Genomic DNA, 17,723 nt, shown 5'->3' on the forward strand with positions numbered 1-17,723 from the left:
ATATGGAACTAGGGTTTTTTTTGCCTGAAAAATCCCCAAAATTACTCGGCAATGGCTCAAAACGAAGAGAAATTGCAGTCGATGTTGTACCGTGAAAGAGGAGGAGAAGAAGAAGCCGAAGGAGCGCCGCCCCTACCTGACGTCGGAGATGGCGGAGGCGACGAGGCCGGGGCAGAGACGACGAGGCCTGGGCGGCGGCGCTTCGCGGTGGGGGGTGAAGCAGAAGATGGCAAAGGCGACGAGGCTGGGGGCGGCGGCGCTTCGCGGCAGAGGGTGAAGAGAGAGACCAAGGCGGAGGAGCTAGATCTAGCTTCGCCAGCGGTGGTGCTGCGGCCACCACGCCGCCGTACCCTCGTCCGCCGCCGCCTCCTTGCCATAGAGGCACTTCGGCTGGGGAGGGGCTTGCTATCCGTCCAACAGATCGGTGCAACTTCGATCTGTCCGCCAGAGAGAGAAAATGGGAGATCTTCGCCAGCGGTGGTGTTGCGACCACCACGCCGCCGGAATCGCCAACTCTGTTGCGGACGACGATGAAGACGAAGGCGGCGGCGGGGCGCAAATAACCATAGTCTTCACGGAGGTGAATGGCGGTGAAGGAATGGGCGGAAATCTGGCGGTGAATCGCCGAGAGAGAGAGAGAAGAGAGAAGCCGGTGAATCGCCGAGAGAGAGAGAGAGAAGAGAGAAGAGAGTGCTAATGACAGAGAAAGAGAAATTGCAAATATTTAAGGAGGGGCATTTTAGTCTTTTCACGCAAAAACTGGCTAAAATTTTATGTTTTTATTTCATAGGCTAGATTTTAATTTTACAATATGAAAGTGGATACTTTTATATATTGACACATATATTTATATTCAAATCTATCTATATATAATATAAAAGAGCAGTTTAACGGTAAAATTCTATCGCCAAATTTTCCCTCTCCCATAAAAAAAATTTATATTCTCTCTCCCATAAATTTATCCGTAAACTTTTTTCTACAAAAAATTCTCTCTTCACTTTTCATTTTTTGTTTTGATTCTTTTTTAAGAATCATCAACTTTTATTTATAAAAAAACATTCGATATGGATGTTAAATTAAAGATGATGATAAGATCTTTAATTTGATGTAAAATTATAAAAAAATAAATTTAAAATAAATAAGTTATTAACATTTAAAGTCATAAAATTATTATTTTTTCTCTCTCCTCTCTCCTCCCTCCTTTATTTGAATGTCACTTTCTTTTTTATTTGTTTTTTTTCTATATTATTCCATTTTTAATATTTATTTTATTTTATTTATTATATTGTTGTTAGACATCATTTTTATATTTTCTATTTCTATTTTTTTGTTATAAAAATTTAATGTTCATTTTAGAACACTTTAGCTTAAAAATAAAAATATTATAAAAAAAACCTTAAAAATAAAAAATAAAAATTGAAATTTATATTAATATAAATTTATGGATAGTTAATTAATTAATTAATTAAATCTTAAAAAAAGAATTTCAAATATGATTTAGATTTATTAAATTTTTGTATGAATTTTTATATATCTTTATATTAACATATTTGTTATTATTATGTCTTAATTAAATTTAATATTAGATTGAGAATTGACAATCTATATAGTATATAAAATATGAGTTTTTTCCCTCTATGTTTTCCCTTTCTTTTTTTTTCTCTCTTCTTCCACCAAATTTTTCACTTTTTTTTATGTTATTCTATTTTATTTTTTTCTAAACGTCATCAAATTTGATTCATGAAAAAATAATGATATGTATCTTAAATTTAATATAGTATAAAAATCATAAAAAATGAATTTAAAATGAATAAATTATGAAAAATATAAAATATTTTATTTTCTGTCTCTTCATTGAAAAATTACAACTTTTTATTTATGTTTGTGAAAGAAAATATTTATTATGATGAATAATACTATATAATAATATGCACAATGCAAATTTTCATTATCGAATAATTTTTAAATTTATTTAATAATTATCATTACACTTTGTATAGATTGAAAATTTATATTTTTAAATTCAGAATTTTATTGTGTAACTGATCTGAATTATTATATTATATTTTTAAAACATATGTTGTATTTGTTTATATTTCATTTTTTTTATATTATTTATATTTATTTATTTAAATGTATCTTTTGATTTCGATATCCGTCGTGCATCGCACGAATGAGTGTGTACTAGTTCCTTATATAATCTGAGTTTCCCTACATTATTAAAGCATCAACTTGATCATAAATAAATTCATGTAGCCACCATATTTGTCTTGATCATAACAAAATAGAAAAATTGTAAAAATAAACATAACTATAAGGTTTATATTATCGTTAATTTATCGAAAAAAGACATATTTTTTTGTTATTTTATTAAGTTTATATTTAGATATTAATATGCATACTATATTATGATTATTATATAAAAGAATATGATACATAACTATAAGGTTTGTAATCTCGCCAACTTTTGCTTACTTCACAGGATGAAATAAAGTGTGTAGCAAATATTCTTGAACATATAAAGCAAAAGACTTCTTCATGATTCTAAAATAAACTTCAATTCTTTAGCACAAGTCATTTATGCTCCACCTACGGGGTGGGGTGGTATACATAATTCCTCAAATTAGTATAATATTTTCGGATTTTTAATTTATAAAAGACCGTGTGTTTCATATTGAATAAAAAAAAATCCCATAAATAAAATCATTAAGATCAAAAGTTTATATTGCAATCGAAGATTCAGCCAAAATTAGTAAACTAACGTAATTATTCCATCATTACAAGAAATTATAACAGTTGAGATAACTTGAACAGTTCCAAAAATATTTCAACTGCATAAATAACAGACATAATGTACACAAGTCCCTATTTTGCTAGTCTGCAACTCAAGAATTCAAGTTTCAGCATATCCTAACACTCAATATAAGGTTTCATACCTCCAACTAATATTCCTTGGTCTTTTGCCTCAGTTCATTCAGCTCCTTCTCGATATCGGGGTCTTGAAACTTCAACGCTGCTGCAACGGGTCTCCCCGCTGGAAGCTCTCCCTTCTGTTCGACAGAAATGGGTGAACTCGATAAATGTGATACCGACACGTTGATTGTAAGTGTTTCTGAGGATACAGTTAGTTACCTTGGTGCTTCCGGAGAGTTCTTTCTTCAAGCTCGCGAGGTCATCATCGACTGATGAAGTTTCTAGTAAAGCAAACTGCAAAATGAGAAATGGCAGTCACAACTCTATGTAAAGATTCTGCATTGGTTTGTGGAATAGGTATTTATGATAACTTCTAACTACCTTTCCTTCAAGCTCGTCGCTGGTTAGTTGATTAAGAGCTTCTGCCTGAGATTCCATCGCCATAACTGTTGAAGAAGAGAAATGACGAAAGCCTTTTAGATATACTTTTTCTCAACAATATCGACTGATCTTTATTGTGGTTGTGTTATCATATGATGCAAGGACTTGGATGGGTTGGTTCGTCGCTTGGTGCAAGTTTAAAGGAAGCTCAAGCAACAAAAGAAAAACTTTTAAGCGAAACATAGGTAATGAACAATACTGGCAAATAATAACGAATTTGAAGATCGAAATAGAGCCTGCATAATAGATTGAGTATAACAACTTCATAATCATGTAGTATGTTTATTAGGATACGACTCAACTACTAAATGGGGTGATTAAGGTGATATTCTTGTGTACTGATAAATCTTGAACGGTCGCTAACATAGTGAGGAGCTGGGAGTGAAGGACTATCTGACAGCAAAGATAATAGAGACAGAAGCTCACTTTGCAATAAAATGAATTCGAGTAGATCGGTTTACCTTTTTCTTCCATCTTCTCAAACGCTGAAAGAGCACTGCTCGTGTTTACATTCCCCAACATCTCACTCACTTTTGTTGCAGTTCTGAAAATAAGATGGAGAATTGCTGCTAATTGAAGTAAACTAAGAAAGAAGATGGCAAATGGTAAAAACGGAAGGCAAGAACAAACTTGGCTGATTGAGCTCGAGCTTTGAGAGTTTCTTTTTTAGACTTAGCCTCTTGTATCTTGCTTTCCAGCAGCTGCGGGACAAGATAGTCAACTAATAAAACGAGATTATATAAGTCTATATATAGTTATTATATTTATTCTAATGAAAGGGAAAAAGGAAATGCAAGTTGCAAAAGATAAAAGGAGGAACAATGTACATATAACAGCTACATTTATGTAGCTTAACGACACATACGTGCTAAGAAGTGAATCCAAAACATGAAATAAAAACTTTAGAAACATAATTGTTATTTGTATAGATTAATAGATCAACAGAAACCCACCCTTGTATTGGAGACAAGGTTCTCAACTACGCCTTTCTGCTGATCAAGCTGAGCCTTCAAAGAATTTGCATTATCCTGGAAAAAAAATTGTGACGTAATACGTTGATAACAATGAACTGCAACGTCATCACGGTAAACTTGCATCACTTCAGCATAAGGAACAAACGCAACAGTTGTAGCGAAATGCAACAGATGTATCATGAGACGACTTTTAAGAAAGCTGTTTCTAATTTTTATCAGAAAGTGAAACCATCAGAAAGAGTGAATAATTTTCGTAATCCGACTAAGTAGGGGAAAGTCCTTACAGCATAAGATTTTCTACGCTTAAGAGCTTCACGAGCAAGGTCCTCATCACCCTTACTCAGAGCAAGTTGCGCTCTAGCGTACCTGTGATTTCCAAAGTGAGTGCTGAACGAAAGTGAAATGGAAAGTATGACGGATTCATGACTCTTACCAATCTTGAGAAGCTTGTTGTGCAGCTTTATATTTGTTTTCCATCTGTTTCTGAGAAGCCAAAACCTAACCAAGAGACAAACAGAGTGATGATACATTGCCTTCCCACAATGAATTCTTCTTCGTGAACTTTTAATTGACCGTATGATATCTCAATCAAGGAAATGTGCCAAGAAATAACATTTGTATGGCCATTCTGGCCTTCCCCAATTTTATCTCTTGTACACTACTACCTCCATGAATTTGGTGTCTTTGGAGATATATGCAGAAGGCAATTCAAAAGAACCTACCAAATACCAGATGTAACTAAGCCCACATTAACAAGGGAAAACACCATTTATCATAAATTCATCCCCACAACATGCCTACAGACATACCAAATCAAAATAGAAAGGGCAAAACAATGTCTAACTATGTGTGTGTGTGTGTATTTGGGAAACAATTCATTCCCATTAACAGACATACCAAATCAAAATACATGGTCTTTGTAAAGGAATCCTAAAACAGCTTTCTTGTATCCTCGCTAATTATATTACCACAACCTAAATTAGTAACATATATATGTCTATATAAATGTTTCGTTGTTAAGTTCATTGTAAACTATAGTGTTGTTATGTTTATAATCTATGTAACAGTTTAGCCACTCACACTCAGTTCTCAATATATCTTTCTAGTCAATCTTTTAGTTGCTTCCACGACAGCAATCTATAGCACCGTGAAAGATTGAAGTACTCCGTGCTATGATTTAAGCAGAATTCACAATCCCAACCCCCAGCCCCTTACGAAGATGAAAATCCCCCCAAAAAAAAGAGTAATATGAATGAGTTCTGAAAGAATTAAATAACCTTTGAGGAAAGAAAATGCATAGCAAAAGAAAAGCAATCATAACATTGCATACTTGTGCTGTAGCTTGACGCAACTTGATCAAATCGTCGTTCATCTCTATAACGGTTTGTTCCAGTATTTTCTCAGGATCCTCAAAGGAGCTTATTACAGCATTTGCATATGACTACACTTAAAATGGAGTTGAAATACAGTCAGTAACATTTGGTTTCCAATAATGCTCAAAAAAATCTCAAGTATGTACACAACCTTAACAACTCTAGCAAACCGATCAAAAAGATTCATCTGAGTACCAAGTCCACCCCCACCAAGGCTGTTACATCGGGATCTACTGGAGTAAGACAGTCGTACAGCTGTATATATCGGAGTACCCACTGCCCAGAAAAAGGAAAAAAGTGGGGATCTACCATAAATACCCGGAAAGATACATTTGATCCTTTGTTAGAGAGCACAAACAGCATTAAAACACAAGAGAAGAAAGATATCATCTATGTACAGTAAGTTCTTGACTACTTCAGAAAAAGGACTAGCAGTTAATATGCAACATGATAAGTACATTCAGGAGAACTCCATATTTTCAATTGTGTAATATATTCTATTAGATGACAAGACAAGATGCATCCAAATACGCATCAAACACAACATGCAAACTTGGCATCCTTCAAAAGCAAAAGTAACTATACAAGCCAGTCAAACAAATCGTAAACCAACAAGAGCTCCTCAAACCTGTTGCCCAAGGAAAAAAGGATCAACAGAAATGAACATAACTAACATTAGCTAAGACCGGATTTTCCACGTTTCTTTACAAAATCTCCAAGCAGATACTCCCTCCGTCCCTGAAAAAGTGTCCCATTTCATGATAAAATTTTGCCAAACTTCCCATTTTACCTATGTCCTTGATGAAATTTTTTTAGCTTTTAAGTTTCCAATGCAATAACTAGGGGTAATAAGAGTAAAATTGCTCACTTCGTATACTATACGAATTTTGATGATTAGCAACATTTATTCGGGTACGCAAGGAGTGTACAAAAGAAAACCTTTAGCTCTACTTTCTATACACATATACTTACTTTTGCCAACTACGAGCATACTGCTCTCACCAACAAGAGAAGCTCATGCATATAGCACATACATTGCACAAACAGATACGAAAAACATAACCAGCGACTGCATTCCGCCTTGAACAATTTAATGCTTAGGAGGCGTTTACTTTTCATTATTGAGTATTTTTATCCTCATTACTAGAATTTCTCCAATCTCGCCCTTTTAACCGGATATGATCAAGCAAAATTAGCTCAAATGATACGAGTTATCAAGGGCCAGGATATCCCAAAGTTCCAATCCATCTTAATAAAAAAGGGATTAGCCTATACTATTTTTATCTATCAAGGCTAATTCTCAAAATTAAACGCCACTTAACAGAATAAAATCTCCCAAAACCCCACACCAAGAGATATAGGCAGAGTAAAGCCAGCGAACAAACTAGAAGTACCCAATGCTCAACAACTTGTACCTAGCTCTGACATTATCAATTCCCCATACCTCAATAACCAAAATCGAAAATTCACACAAACCCATTATCACACAACGCTAACAACGAAAAGGGTTTGCATCTACTTCTCCATCAACACAACACAACACGAACCACACGAAATCAAATAAAATACCTCCACGACCGAAAAAAGATGGCCTGAACGGCACAATGACCCCTCTATTGCACGACGGAGCAGGGGGGCTAACCGTAGAGGAAGCCATGCTTATCCCTGCTATCGGCGCTCTTACGGCCATCACCGTCAATAATTGTTGTCTTCTTTTATTCTTTTATTTATTTTCTCCGCAAAAATGAATTTACGCAGCTTGATGGAGAGAGCAGAAGACAGAAGCTCTCTGAATCAATCAAATATTGCAAGAAGATTGAGCGAAATAGTTCTGCAAGAATCACAGTGGCTCTTGCTTTCGGGTTTTCTGTTTTTTTCTTCTTCTTCTTCTTTTTTTTTCCCGATTTAATTGTTCTTTTTGTTTGTGGTTTGTAAGGCGAGGAAGGATCAGATTTACTAATATTTTTTTATTTGTTTATATATTTTCTAGTATTTGTAAAGAAATTGAAGTGATTAAAAATTAGTAAAATGTTTTCTTTGCTTCCGATATCTTTATTGGAACTTGGATTGGGCCAGTCGTATTTGGGCCGTCATCATATTTATTGGGACGTCGTCATACTTATTATAACTATAATTTAAAATTATAATTATAAAGTATAGTAAATTATTAATTACTTTGATTATTATTTTAAAGGGTAATTGCCCATAAATACATAAACTTTCACATATTTTAAATAGGAGGCTATAAAGAGTAAAATGAAGGCTATGAGTAGAATCACCCTAAGCAATCCACAGCTTCAATCAAGGGAATTTTGTGTGATAGTTATTAATATATTACTCCTTCCGTCCCACGAATCTTGACACGTTTGGATTCGGCACGGGAATTAAGAAGTTGTAAATTAGTGTTTTAAGTGTGTAGTTAATAAAATATAAAAGTGATAAAGTAAGAGAGAGAAGGTAATAAAAGTGATAAAGTATGAGAGAGGGAGAGAGTAATAAAAGTGATAAAGTAAGAGAGAGAAGGTAATAATTATTACCCAAAATAAAAACGTGTCAAGATTCGTAGGACGGCCCAAAAATGAAAACGTGTCAAAATTCGTGGGACGGAGGGAGTGCATGTTAAGATTTCTTTATAATATAACTCTTGTACTAAATTCAAATACAATTACAAACAAATGAAATTGCAAATATAGCACTATTATAGATCTCATACAAATTCAAAATTATGTCGTTAAATGTGAGTTTGAATTTGGATAAAAATACTTTATTATAGATCTTAACTCAACAAGATGATATCAAGATAAGTTGTGTTTGAGAATGATGGTGTTTTAGTTTTAATTCATTTTATGTTTTCTTTCTAAAAAGATACATTATGATTAAAAAAAATGGATGAGAATTGAAAGTGAGATGCCATATTTTTTTTTCCCTGAGTAACAAACAGCATCAAAATGAATGAAGTTTTGAGCATGACACAACTTCAAAAGGTAACAAAATACACATTTCATTAATTTACACAACTCCAAACAACACAAACACCTTTTGTCACAGGGGAAGAACTGCTTATCAAGAAACTATTACACTTCACACACACACAAAGTGGAATATACACATATATCATCAGCCTGTTCTCTCCCCTGCCCTTTACAACTATACAGCCTTGCCCTACAGTTTTGAGGAACCTAAGGCGAGCAACCGAGCGTAATGCACCACCATTTACGAGGCAGCTCTGTTTTCCTGGTCCGTAGAATGCGTCCTCATGATGTTTTCGGATGGAACCTGCAATCAGGTAACAATGAGAAGTTAGCGCTACAAGATTGGAACTCGACTCATTTCTTTATGGGTGAGAAAGTGTTTTTTGATACACTAATGATCGAGTAAAAATAGCAGGATAGACGGTTAAAAAATGGCGAGGATGTGGAGGGGGAGGATAAATTCTCTATCCAAATGATCTGCGTGTGTACGACATGCTTACTATGCACGGTTGCTATCATTCAGTTCATCTCTAAAGCAGGTCTTTTCTAGTCCGTCTTCAGCTAACAGAACCAGATAACTACACACATTTGAAGTAAAATTACATAATAGCACCTCTCTTTTCTAGACCTTCACTATATAAACGATAACAGGTTTTTTATCCACACCGTGTTTAACACAAATCCACCACTGCATCATAGCTCAGCTCCAAGCCCAAGACACATGAAAATTTTCCAGCTATATGCAACCACATTCATCCCACGTTTCTCAAAAGTTAACATATTGCATTGATTACTATAGATGAGAATTGAGCACACTATTCAAAACATCCATCATAATTCGACAGCCACTTTACACACAAAACCACCATTTTCTCAATGCATCAACACTGTATTACAGCTCAGTTTCCTAGTATGAAACAATACCCAGCTCTTCTCAACCGCATCCATATCATTTATCACAAAGCAACATCATGCATTTGTTTCTCTAGACTAGAGTTTAAAACCATCCATCATGCCACCTTACACACAAATCCACCCCCTTTCATCATTCCCCCCAAACACGTTGCAATGCAGAAACAATATGCAGCTCTTCTCAACATCTATATTATTTATCTCAAAGAAACATCATGCCTTCAACTACTCTAGACGAGAATTTGAAACCATTCAATACAATCTTACACACAAATCCACCACTTTCTTAACGCATCATTTTCCCTACACACATTGCACCATAGCTCAATTTCGTAGCCAAAGATGCATTAAACAATATCCAGCTCTACTCAGCCACATTCGTCACCTTTTTCTCATAAACAACACTATGCATTCGATTAGTCTAGATGGTAGTGCGATAATGCAATTGAATTCAAATATCAGGTTGCTAAATATTCCTAAACATCAACCAGTAATTCCAATACCAATTTCATGCAAAATTGAGATCAGATGATGATAAAAGATTCTTTCATTCACGAATTTGGATATCCTTCCCCACACAATTATCGAAATGAGCGTTATTAAAACCATATCAAACCTGAGGAACTTTCAGCAGATCACCATAACCATCGACATCCTCCGCAGAACTACAATCCTTGAGCGTATCGAAGAGCGATAGGGAGAACTGCTTCGAAACCACCTCCACGTCGAAGTAAATCAACCCGGAGCTCGGAATATCGACCTGAATTCCCCTCACCGGGAGCCATAGAAACAGCTCCTGAGCCAAAACGCCCGTCAAATTAGAAATCCTCCCGTATCTGATGCGTCCGGTGATGTCGCATTCATACCGGAGGCGGGTCTCGAACACGGTGTCGCACGGCGAAGGAGACGGCAAGCGGAGGCGGAAGCCGCCGGATGCAGGGTCGACGGAGAAACCGGAGATGCTTTTGGGGAATATGCCGATGGGGAGGCCGTGGGAGCGGAGGATGTCGTAAAACGTCACCAGCTGCACCGATTTGGGGTGCGGAGTTTCTTCCGCCATAGCTAGGGTTATTGCGGCGATGAGGAGCATCGCCGTTGTCATTGGATTGCGCAACACCATTGTTGCAGGAAATTGAAATTGAAATTGAGATTGGAAATTGGGGTTTAGAAAATGCAATTATTTCTCTCTCTCTCTCTCCTTATAAATACGTTTGTGTCTGGCCTCCTGTTCTTGTTGAACGCAATATGCAGCTCATTGTGTTTTCCTTCCTTTTTTATTTATTTATTTATTTATCTTTTTATAAAAATAAATCCTGGAATATTCGGATTACGTCGTATGAATGTTTCGTAACAAGTTGGAATTGTTTTAATAAAACATTTTTTTTATAATTTTTTAATAAAATAAATTAATTTGGAAAGTTTCTTGAAGTTAAAGTGGTATGTTTTTCTTTTCTTGACCTTAATTTATTTTTAAAATGATTAAATGGAGAATATGACGATTAAATTACTGAATTAAGAGAATAATTAGTCACTAAAATAGATATTCACATAGGCTTACAAGTTACAATTGAAACACCACTCCCTCCCTCCCTCTCCACATTCTTCGTATCTTTTTAGTTCTTTTCATGTGGATATATTTTATTTTTTTTATTTTGAGAGTGAATAAAAATTAGGAATTATGGCCAAATAAATAAATAAATTTTGAAAAAAATTGCAATTTTCACCTAAACTTTCAATTAAGTAAAAAAAATATATATATATTTTTGTTGCAATTTTTACATAAATTTGACTTTCAACGAAATTGAAACTTAGTTAACAATTGAAATTAAATCAAATATCTTAATTTTTGCCTTGTTAGAGCTCCAAGCTTCTAAATACCAACATTAATTTCGCTAAAAGTCAAACTCAAATAAAAATTACAACAAAAATATAAATTCATGTATTTTTTAGGCTTAACTAAAAATTCAGATGAAAATTATAATTTTTTCCAAAATTCGTAGAGTTTTTTTGGCCATCATAACCCTTAAAACTACCGCTAACCCTTATGATTTTGTATTGTTTTGCCATATAAAGAGAGGGTTTTCATACTTCTAAAGTAACTCTTAACAAATTTTCCTCCATTTTGCTCATCTCTAATCAAATGAGTTTTCCTTCATTTTGCTCATCTCTAATGGATGGAATAATCTTGAACTTGCAGAACCATGCAGTCCTTCAAATAATCGATCATATATATTACCAAAACAAATCATCACTTCAAAGTAAACGGCATCTAACTCGATGAAAAAATAATCAAAAGTTTCCCATAATTTATTTCATCAACAAAAAATCTATGCCACTCAATCTATTGAAGTGTCCCACATTGGATTGGAGATAGTGGCATGAGCCACTTTATATGGTGAGACAACCCTCTCCCTTATAAGGCCTTTTAAAGGAGGAACGGGCCCAATATCCATTTCTAACACAATCACATACACCATTTGCAACTCATATAATTAGAATCCTACAATATATTCCGCCTACACAATCACATGAGCCTCCTATTTATATTCTAATCTCAAATCAACAAGCTTATATTCTAATCTCAAATCAACAAGCTTTGAAGAATTTGGTCGTCAGGAAAATTCTAGGCATCGAAGGAACGAAATCGGTCATAGCACTGTGTCTGTGTAAGCTAGCTTGGCTCATGAAATGAATTATTTGCAATTTCACACAACTATCTTACATACAGCATCGGTTCACTAGCAAATTAAATTCAAAATTCATTCAAAGCAAAAAAGACAGCATCGTTAGAGGTGAATACCACAGCCTTCATGTCATGATGAAAGCATCCTACTTGACTTGTAGACGCTCGTTGTCCAGCTAATAACGATCATAATGCCTGATGGAAGAACAAAAAGGAAATTCAAATCCGAAATGTCAAAGAGAATCATGTCGAAAATTGAGTTGGTACGTAGATCATCAGAATAGTTACATAAACAAGAGGCAACATTATGAAAAGAAAATAGATTGTTTATTCACAGAGATCTTCATCTCAAGGCAAACAACTGCAAGAGCGAAATCATTCTGAAGGCTCAACACATCATAAAATTTAAACATGTCGTACAAACCAACTCTGAAAACTCATGAGGTTATCTTTAGCCACCCATGTTCACATTTCCTAATATTAAACTATATGCATGGTTGCTTCTTTATGTTTCCTGGAGTATGCAATATGCATTTTCCACCAATACATAAATAAGGACTCTGATTTCACCCAAAAAGGAAAAAAAACAACTACCTAGGGATATTGTTACCATTTCAAGGGTTCTATGTGCCTATGTATGCAACTGGGTAGCAGAAAATGTTTCATGTCAAAGGTACTGTACGTTAATGAATAAAGGAACTACAAAACTCACAGTTTTTGAGTATTTATAAAAGCCAGCCAAATGATGCATCACTATTTTTCCAGCAATTACCTACATGAAGTGGTTTTAAACAGACGTAAGCATGAGAATATAAGGCATCAATACAAACCTGTGACGATCATAATCTCTTGAATGTTCTCTTGAACGAGATCGAGATCTTCGATGACCCCTTGAGTCATAGCTGCGAGAACGATCTCTTTCCCTCTCACGTTCTCTGTCATAACCACGGTCCCGGTCTCTGCTCCTGCGATCATGATCTCTTCCACGGTCACGGCTATCACCTCTATCACAGTCCCTGCTGGATTCCCTATCACGGTCATGGCTCCTTCTATCCCTAGACCTGAACAAGATAAGAATGTTTCAGTTCACCAAACAGCTAAAGAGAAAAGAGACATTATATTTTATCAAAAAAGATTACAAAACAACCTTTTCTCTTCTTCATAGGCTTTACGCTTCTTTTCTTTCTCTTCCTGGAAATTACAAAAGAAACAATTGTAACTAACTAAGCTCTTGTTTCCTCATACATATCACAAAATTTTGCAGATCAAGATGGATTTCCACGGCATCAAATAATATAAAAGGCTCATTCTTCCACAAAAATGTGAGGAACCCAAAGTACCTCAACCCAAAAGGTGCAAATATAGGTATTAACATAAGTGCATGACCAATGAAACCACTTCAGAAGTAAATAAAAGGAAAGTAAACCTAAGTTTAATAGAAAGATGAAATTGTAAATTCTTCAAAAAGGGATCTCATAATCATAAGCAAACATGTTAAGTAGAATGAGACAAAGCAGTAGCAGCAGGTTAAGTTAAAGCAAGGATACCTGAAGTTCAGCCAACTTTTCACGAATCTGCATGTAGCCTAAGTGGAGCTTTCCGCCAAAATGATCTGCTAAACGGCGATCACTGAAATCCACATGCACAATATCTCTTGTTATATCAATCTTAAGAAGTGCATATCAGTGTAGGAGCCTGGCAAATTTTCTAGCTACACAAACATAAAACAGAAAATAACGCACATTCTTTAGCTGCAAAAGTTATCCTCGTAAAACTGGGCCCAAAAGCCTGCTGGTGACAAGGAGGTGTGATTGTCGTGTCAAAAAATGAAGTACCCAAAATTCTTATGACTAGTTCTCATCCTTAGTAGAAAGCAATTTGTGTACCTGAAATCTAACAAATATTTACCTGTCGTATACACTCAAGAATGCCCCACATATGTCGCAGACACGGAGCTTTTGATCAGTCTGTGCGTAAGCCAAACAATCATAAGAGAAGCAAAAATCATGAATACCAATAAGACTTTTCACTGTCAGATAAAAAGCTTTGATGTGATAATATGCATTGTTAATCTAAAATACTTTGAACATAAAATGACATCCTTCCTATAAACATAAGCACTTAGAAACAGATTTCTATATGAACCACTAAGATTTCACAAAACGTTTATCAGATCACAATTATAAGAACAATTAAAATTATGCACTTACAATGCGCACATCAGCTGCTGTGTACTTGGAAGAATCCACCACTTGTTCTTGACGGGCTGGAAGCTGGAACAGATAAAAACAGAATGATATATTCCAGCCACATTTTGTGTTAAGTAAACCTATATAGGAAGTACCAACAGCGTAGTCCAAGGGCATAATAAAACGATCAAGAACAACTATGCAAACATGGTTCTATATATCATCAAAATATTGAAAATTTACTGAACAAGGTAAGCACCTTCTTGAGGGCTTCAGCCTCTTCCAATGCTTTTTGTGCCTCATCTACCATTCCTTGTTCACCTAGATAATGCACCAAAAGCAAACATTATCACAATGGTGAACATCCTTACAGCCAAAAAATCATGAGAACTTTATCAGGAAGATCAGAAAGTTATTTTTCTTGACATTTCTCACATTTAGCTAATGTCCAATGGATAGGTATGCTATTAAAGTTTAAAGCCCGGGGACATTTACTATTGGCATAATCAATGCTGTAGTGATAGAATTCCACGGAGAGTCCCCCCCACACACAATATGTGTGTGTGTGTGTGTGTGTGTGTGTATCAACAATCCTTGAAACAATTAAAAGGTGCCATTTCACACAGGTTAGTCCTCTGTTAGCAAACTACAAAAGGGACAGGTTACCAAGATCTTCAGCTTTCTTTAGCTTTTCGTTAATCATTTCTTGAATGCGAGGATCTGGAACAGCTGCTGGCAAGGGCGTCAATTGTGGAGCATTAGTCAGAGGTTGAGGAAGAGATGCTCGATCCTTGTTGAAAGCATCCAAAAGAAGCATTGACTGCCATCAAGTAAAAATATAAATTCACTTTCAGGCTTTCAGGTACCCACTATTTGCAACCATTGGCATTTCTCAGATAAGCTAAATGTCTTAATGCCTTTAAGTTATACCTGCATGTCTGCCCTTTTAGTTCTTAGTTCTTCAACCTCTTCCAGAGCTCGAATCTTCACGTCTGTCTTGCCTTCAAGATCTATAAAACCATAATATGTTGAGTGAATCATGATGGTACAGTGGCTAATTGCTGGACTATCTTTGACATGATCAAGTAAAGAAGATTTCTTATCAAGGGAACACATTTAGTTTAAGAAAATTATCATAAACGGGAAATACTGCTACATTTCCACCAGCCTGTAGAGACTTACAACTGATAACAGGCTAACAGTATAAGCCTCAACAGTACCAAATTAGCCCAACTACATTCTCCACAGCACGCAGAACTTTTTCGCCAATAACCCGTGAGTAAATGGACAAGCAGTCAATACACTTACCAGATTGATCAGCTTCTTTCAGCTTTTCTTTAATTTGCTTTGACAACTCAGTGATCTCCGGTGTCTGCAGAATTCCATGATATCATCTAACCACGTTTCTAAAGGGGGAAATCCAGTAGAAGGGAAACCTTAAATATAATGGATATCTACCAGGGTGACTTCAGATACTGAGATTGCAATGGCAGCTTTTGCATCCTCTTCATCAAGTCGCTTCAACGCCCTAGCAATCTTACGATCACACTCAACTATAAGTCTGTCTATGTTATCCTCCAAATCTCGATCATAATTATCAACGCCTTTTGCTTTTGCTTCCTCATATCTGAGTAAGAGTTAAGATACCAAAGGAACAAATCAAGATGCACGATTGGGTGATTACAGTGCCATCAATCCTTCTGATCTACAGAACTACTTTGTTCTAGAAGCACAAATCAACTCTCCTTAAGTCCCATATATTGCTTCACCTGATACCAAAAAATTGAGCATCTATCGAAACCCTGTATAGGGACATGAATAAGCGTATGACTACGTTTTACAGGGTTTTTGGTCCATTAAAGATAGGGAAGAAATCAATCAAACAGAACATTCCACGATCTAAGCACAAACAGGATACTCTTTCCTCAGTTGCAGCGAGTGAATCTTGGGGCAAGGTCCCTTGTCCATTTTCTGCAGTTTATTTTAAAAACAAAAACAAAAGAAAAGGCAGTAAATAAGAAGGCATAACGAACATTTACAGATTAAACCATAGAGGCAGAGTTTTATGAATTCCACGAGATCATACACGTAATCTCCAACTAAATCTACAGAATGACATGCAAATAACCAGGGCTTGCAGTTTTTATGTTTCGTCCAAAATAACAACACAGAACACGAAAATGAAGATCAATTCCATATCGTTATAGAATAGCGATTCACGGCAGCTTCGGCTTTTTAGAATTGGGGGAAAAGCTAAAATGAGAAAACTGAATGCATGCAACGGTAGAATGTAGGCCAGTATACATACGGTGAGCTGGAAGAGCTCGTGAGAACAGAGACCGGCGAGGTAGAGGCGGCAGACATCGCGATCGTAATACTTCCGCGTCACCTCTTGAGCGTCCCCGTTACGATTCGCTCCCATCAGAACATCCAGCTGCTTCCTCAGCGCATCCATTTCCTTGGCTAACTACAAGATTTCTCCCTGTCGCGGAACTGGTGTAGCTCCCTCTCGCTCACTCTCCCCCCCTCTGTCTCTGTTTTCTCCCCACTCTCTCTAGGGTTTTTGGTCAGGTGAAATTTGGTTTGTGGCAGAAAAGGTAAACTTCAATTTGGACCCCTGTGTTTGTTGAAATCGCGAATTAGCCCCAGCGGAAGTCACTACATAGTTCTATATTGAACACATTAAAAACTCACTCTTTCTCTCTAGCTCTATATATTATATGGAGTAGTATAATTATTTATATATGGGCTGGATCAAATAAAAACATCTTTTAAGATATAAACTACAAATTACTTGCATTTAACTTACAAAATAATTGCACTCCACTTATAAAGTATTTGCATTTTAGTGATCTTGCGTTCGAATCTAAAAGAGAGCACAATTACAGACTTACAGTTACAGTACAATTTATTACTACGAAAATGCAAATACTTTATGCGTTAAGTGTAGTAATTTCATAAGTTAAGTGCAAGGTTTTTAGTTTTTATGTTAAGTGCAGTAATTTTAATTAAGTTGTAAAATCTTGTTTTCTGTCGTTGCACAGTTTAATGTTTGTTGTTGCACGAATAATTCAATAATGGGTAATTTTTTTAAAAAAAAATCCAAGTAATTATACAAATGATTATTGCATGGTATGATAAGTCGTGAAATACTAGTACTGTAACTACAAGACACGACATATGATACACACTTGCTACACTCTTTAATTTAAAAATGTTTAAGACAAACAGTCAAGATTTTGAAAAACTAAATCTTAAATCAGATT

The 17,723-nt window shown here is 35.6% G+C and overlaps 3 protein-coding genes across 7 annotated transcripts; all 3 read right to left on the reverse strand.

The window, feature by feature from the left end:
- Positions 1-2,738: 2,738 nt before the first annotated feature.
- LOC131005781 (probable membrane-associated 30 kDa protein, chloroplastic) lies at positions 2,739-7,662 on the reverse strand. Of its 2 annotated transcripts, XM_057932863.1 has the most exons (11): positions 7,271-7,662; positions 5,853-5,977; positions 5,659-5,769; positions 4,762-4,826; positions 4,613-4,694; positions 4,308-4,382; positions 3,985-4,055; positions 3,816-3,898; positions 3,295-3,359; positions 3,133-3,207; positions 2,739-3,050 (listed from the first exon to the last, which is right to left on the reverse strand). In XM_057932863.1, exons 1-11 carry the CDS (start codon positions 7,389-7,391, stop codon positions 2,943-2,945), a joined length of 981 nt encoding a protein of 326 aa, XP_057788846.1. In that variant the 5' UTR covers positions 7,392-7,662; the 3' UTR covers positions 2,739-2,942. The 2 variants fall into 2 exon arrangements, with proteins under 2 accessions (XP_057788846.1, XP_057788845.1); XM_057932862.1 differs by having other exon boundaries at positions 2,739-3,207; positions 7,271-7,645.
- Positions 7,663-8,681: 1,019 nt separating this feature from the next.
- LOC131005791 (uncharacterized) lies at positions 8,682-10,852 on the reverse strand. Its single transcript, XM_057932873.1, has 2 exons — positions 10,202-10,852; positions 8,682-8,977 (listed from the first exon to the last, which is right to left on the reverse strand). Exons 1-2 carry the CDS (start codon positions 10,703-10,705, stop codon positions 8,915-8,917), a joined length of 567 nt encoding a protein of 188 aa, XP_057788856.1. The 5' UTR covers positions 10,706-10,852; the 3' UTR covers positions 8,682-8,914.
- A 1,409-nt stretch (positions 10,853-12,261) lies between these two features.
- LOC131005792 (uncharacterized) lies at positions 12,262-17,136 on the reverse strand. 4 transcript variants are annotated; one of them, XR_009095350.1, is made up of 14 exons: positions 16,766-17,109; positions 16,376-16,428; positions 15,916-16,084; positions 15,766-15,829; positions 15,388-15,467; positions 15,124-15,277; positions 14,717-14,778; positions 14,479-14,541; positions 14,177-14,235; positions 13,816-13,897; positions 13,416-13,459; positions 13,099-13,329; positions 12,981-13,040; positions 12,262-12,463 (listed from the first exon to the last, which is right to left on the reverse strand). XR_009095350.1 is itself a non-coding variant. In XM_057932876.1 (13 exons), exons 1-13 carry the CDS (start codon positions 16,910-16,912, stop codon positions 12,445-12,447), a joined length of 1,227 nt encoding a protein of 408 aa, XP_057788859.1. In that variant the 5' UTR covers positions 16,913-17,136; the 3' UTR covers positions 12,262-12,444. The 4 variants fall into 4 exon arrangements, 2 of the variants coding, with proteins under 2 accessions (XP_057788859.1, XP_057788858.1); XM_057932876.1 differs by lacking the exon at positions 12,981-13,040 and having other exon boundaries at positions 16,766-17,136; XM_057932875.1 differs by having other exon boundaries at positions 12,262-13,329; positions 16,766-17,136.
- Between the last annotated feature and the right edge of the window lie 587 nt (positions 17,137-17,723).

This window comes from Salvia miltiorrhiza, chromosome 1 (genome assembly GCF_028751815.1).
Source record: "Salvia miltiorrhiza cultivar Shanhuang (shh) chromosome 1, IMPLAD_Smil_shh, whole genome shotgun sequence".
NCBI classification, from domain to species: domain Eukaryota; kingdom Viridiplantae; phylum Streptophyta; class Magnoliopsida; order Lamiales; family Lamiaceae; genus Salvia; species Salvia miltiorrhiza.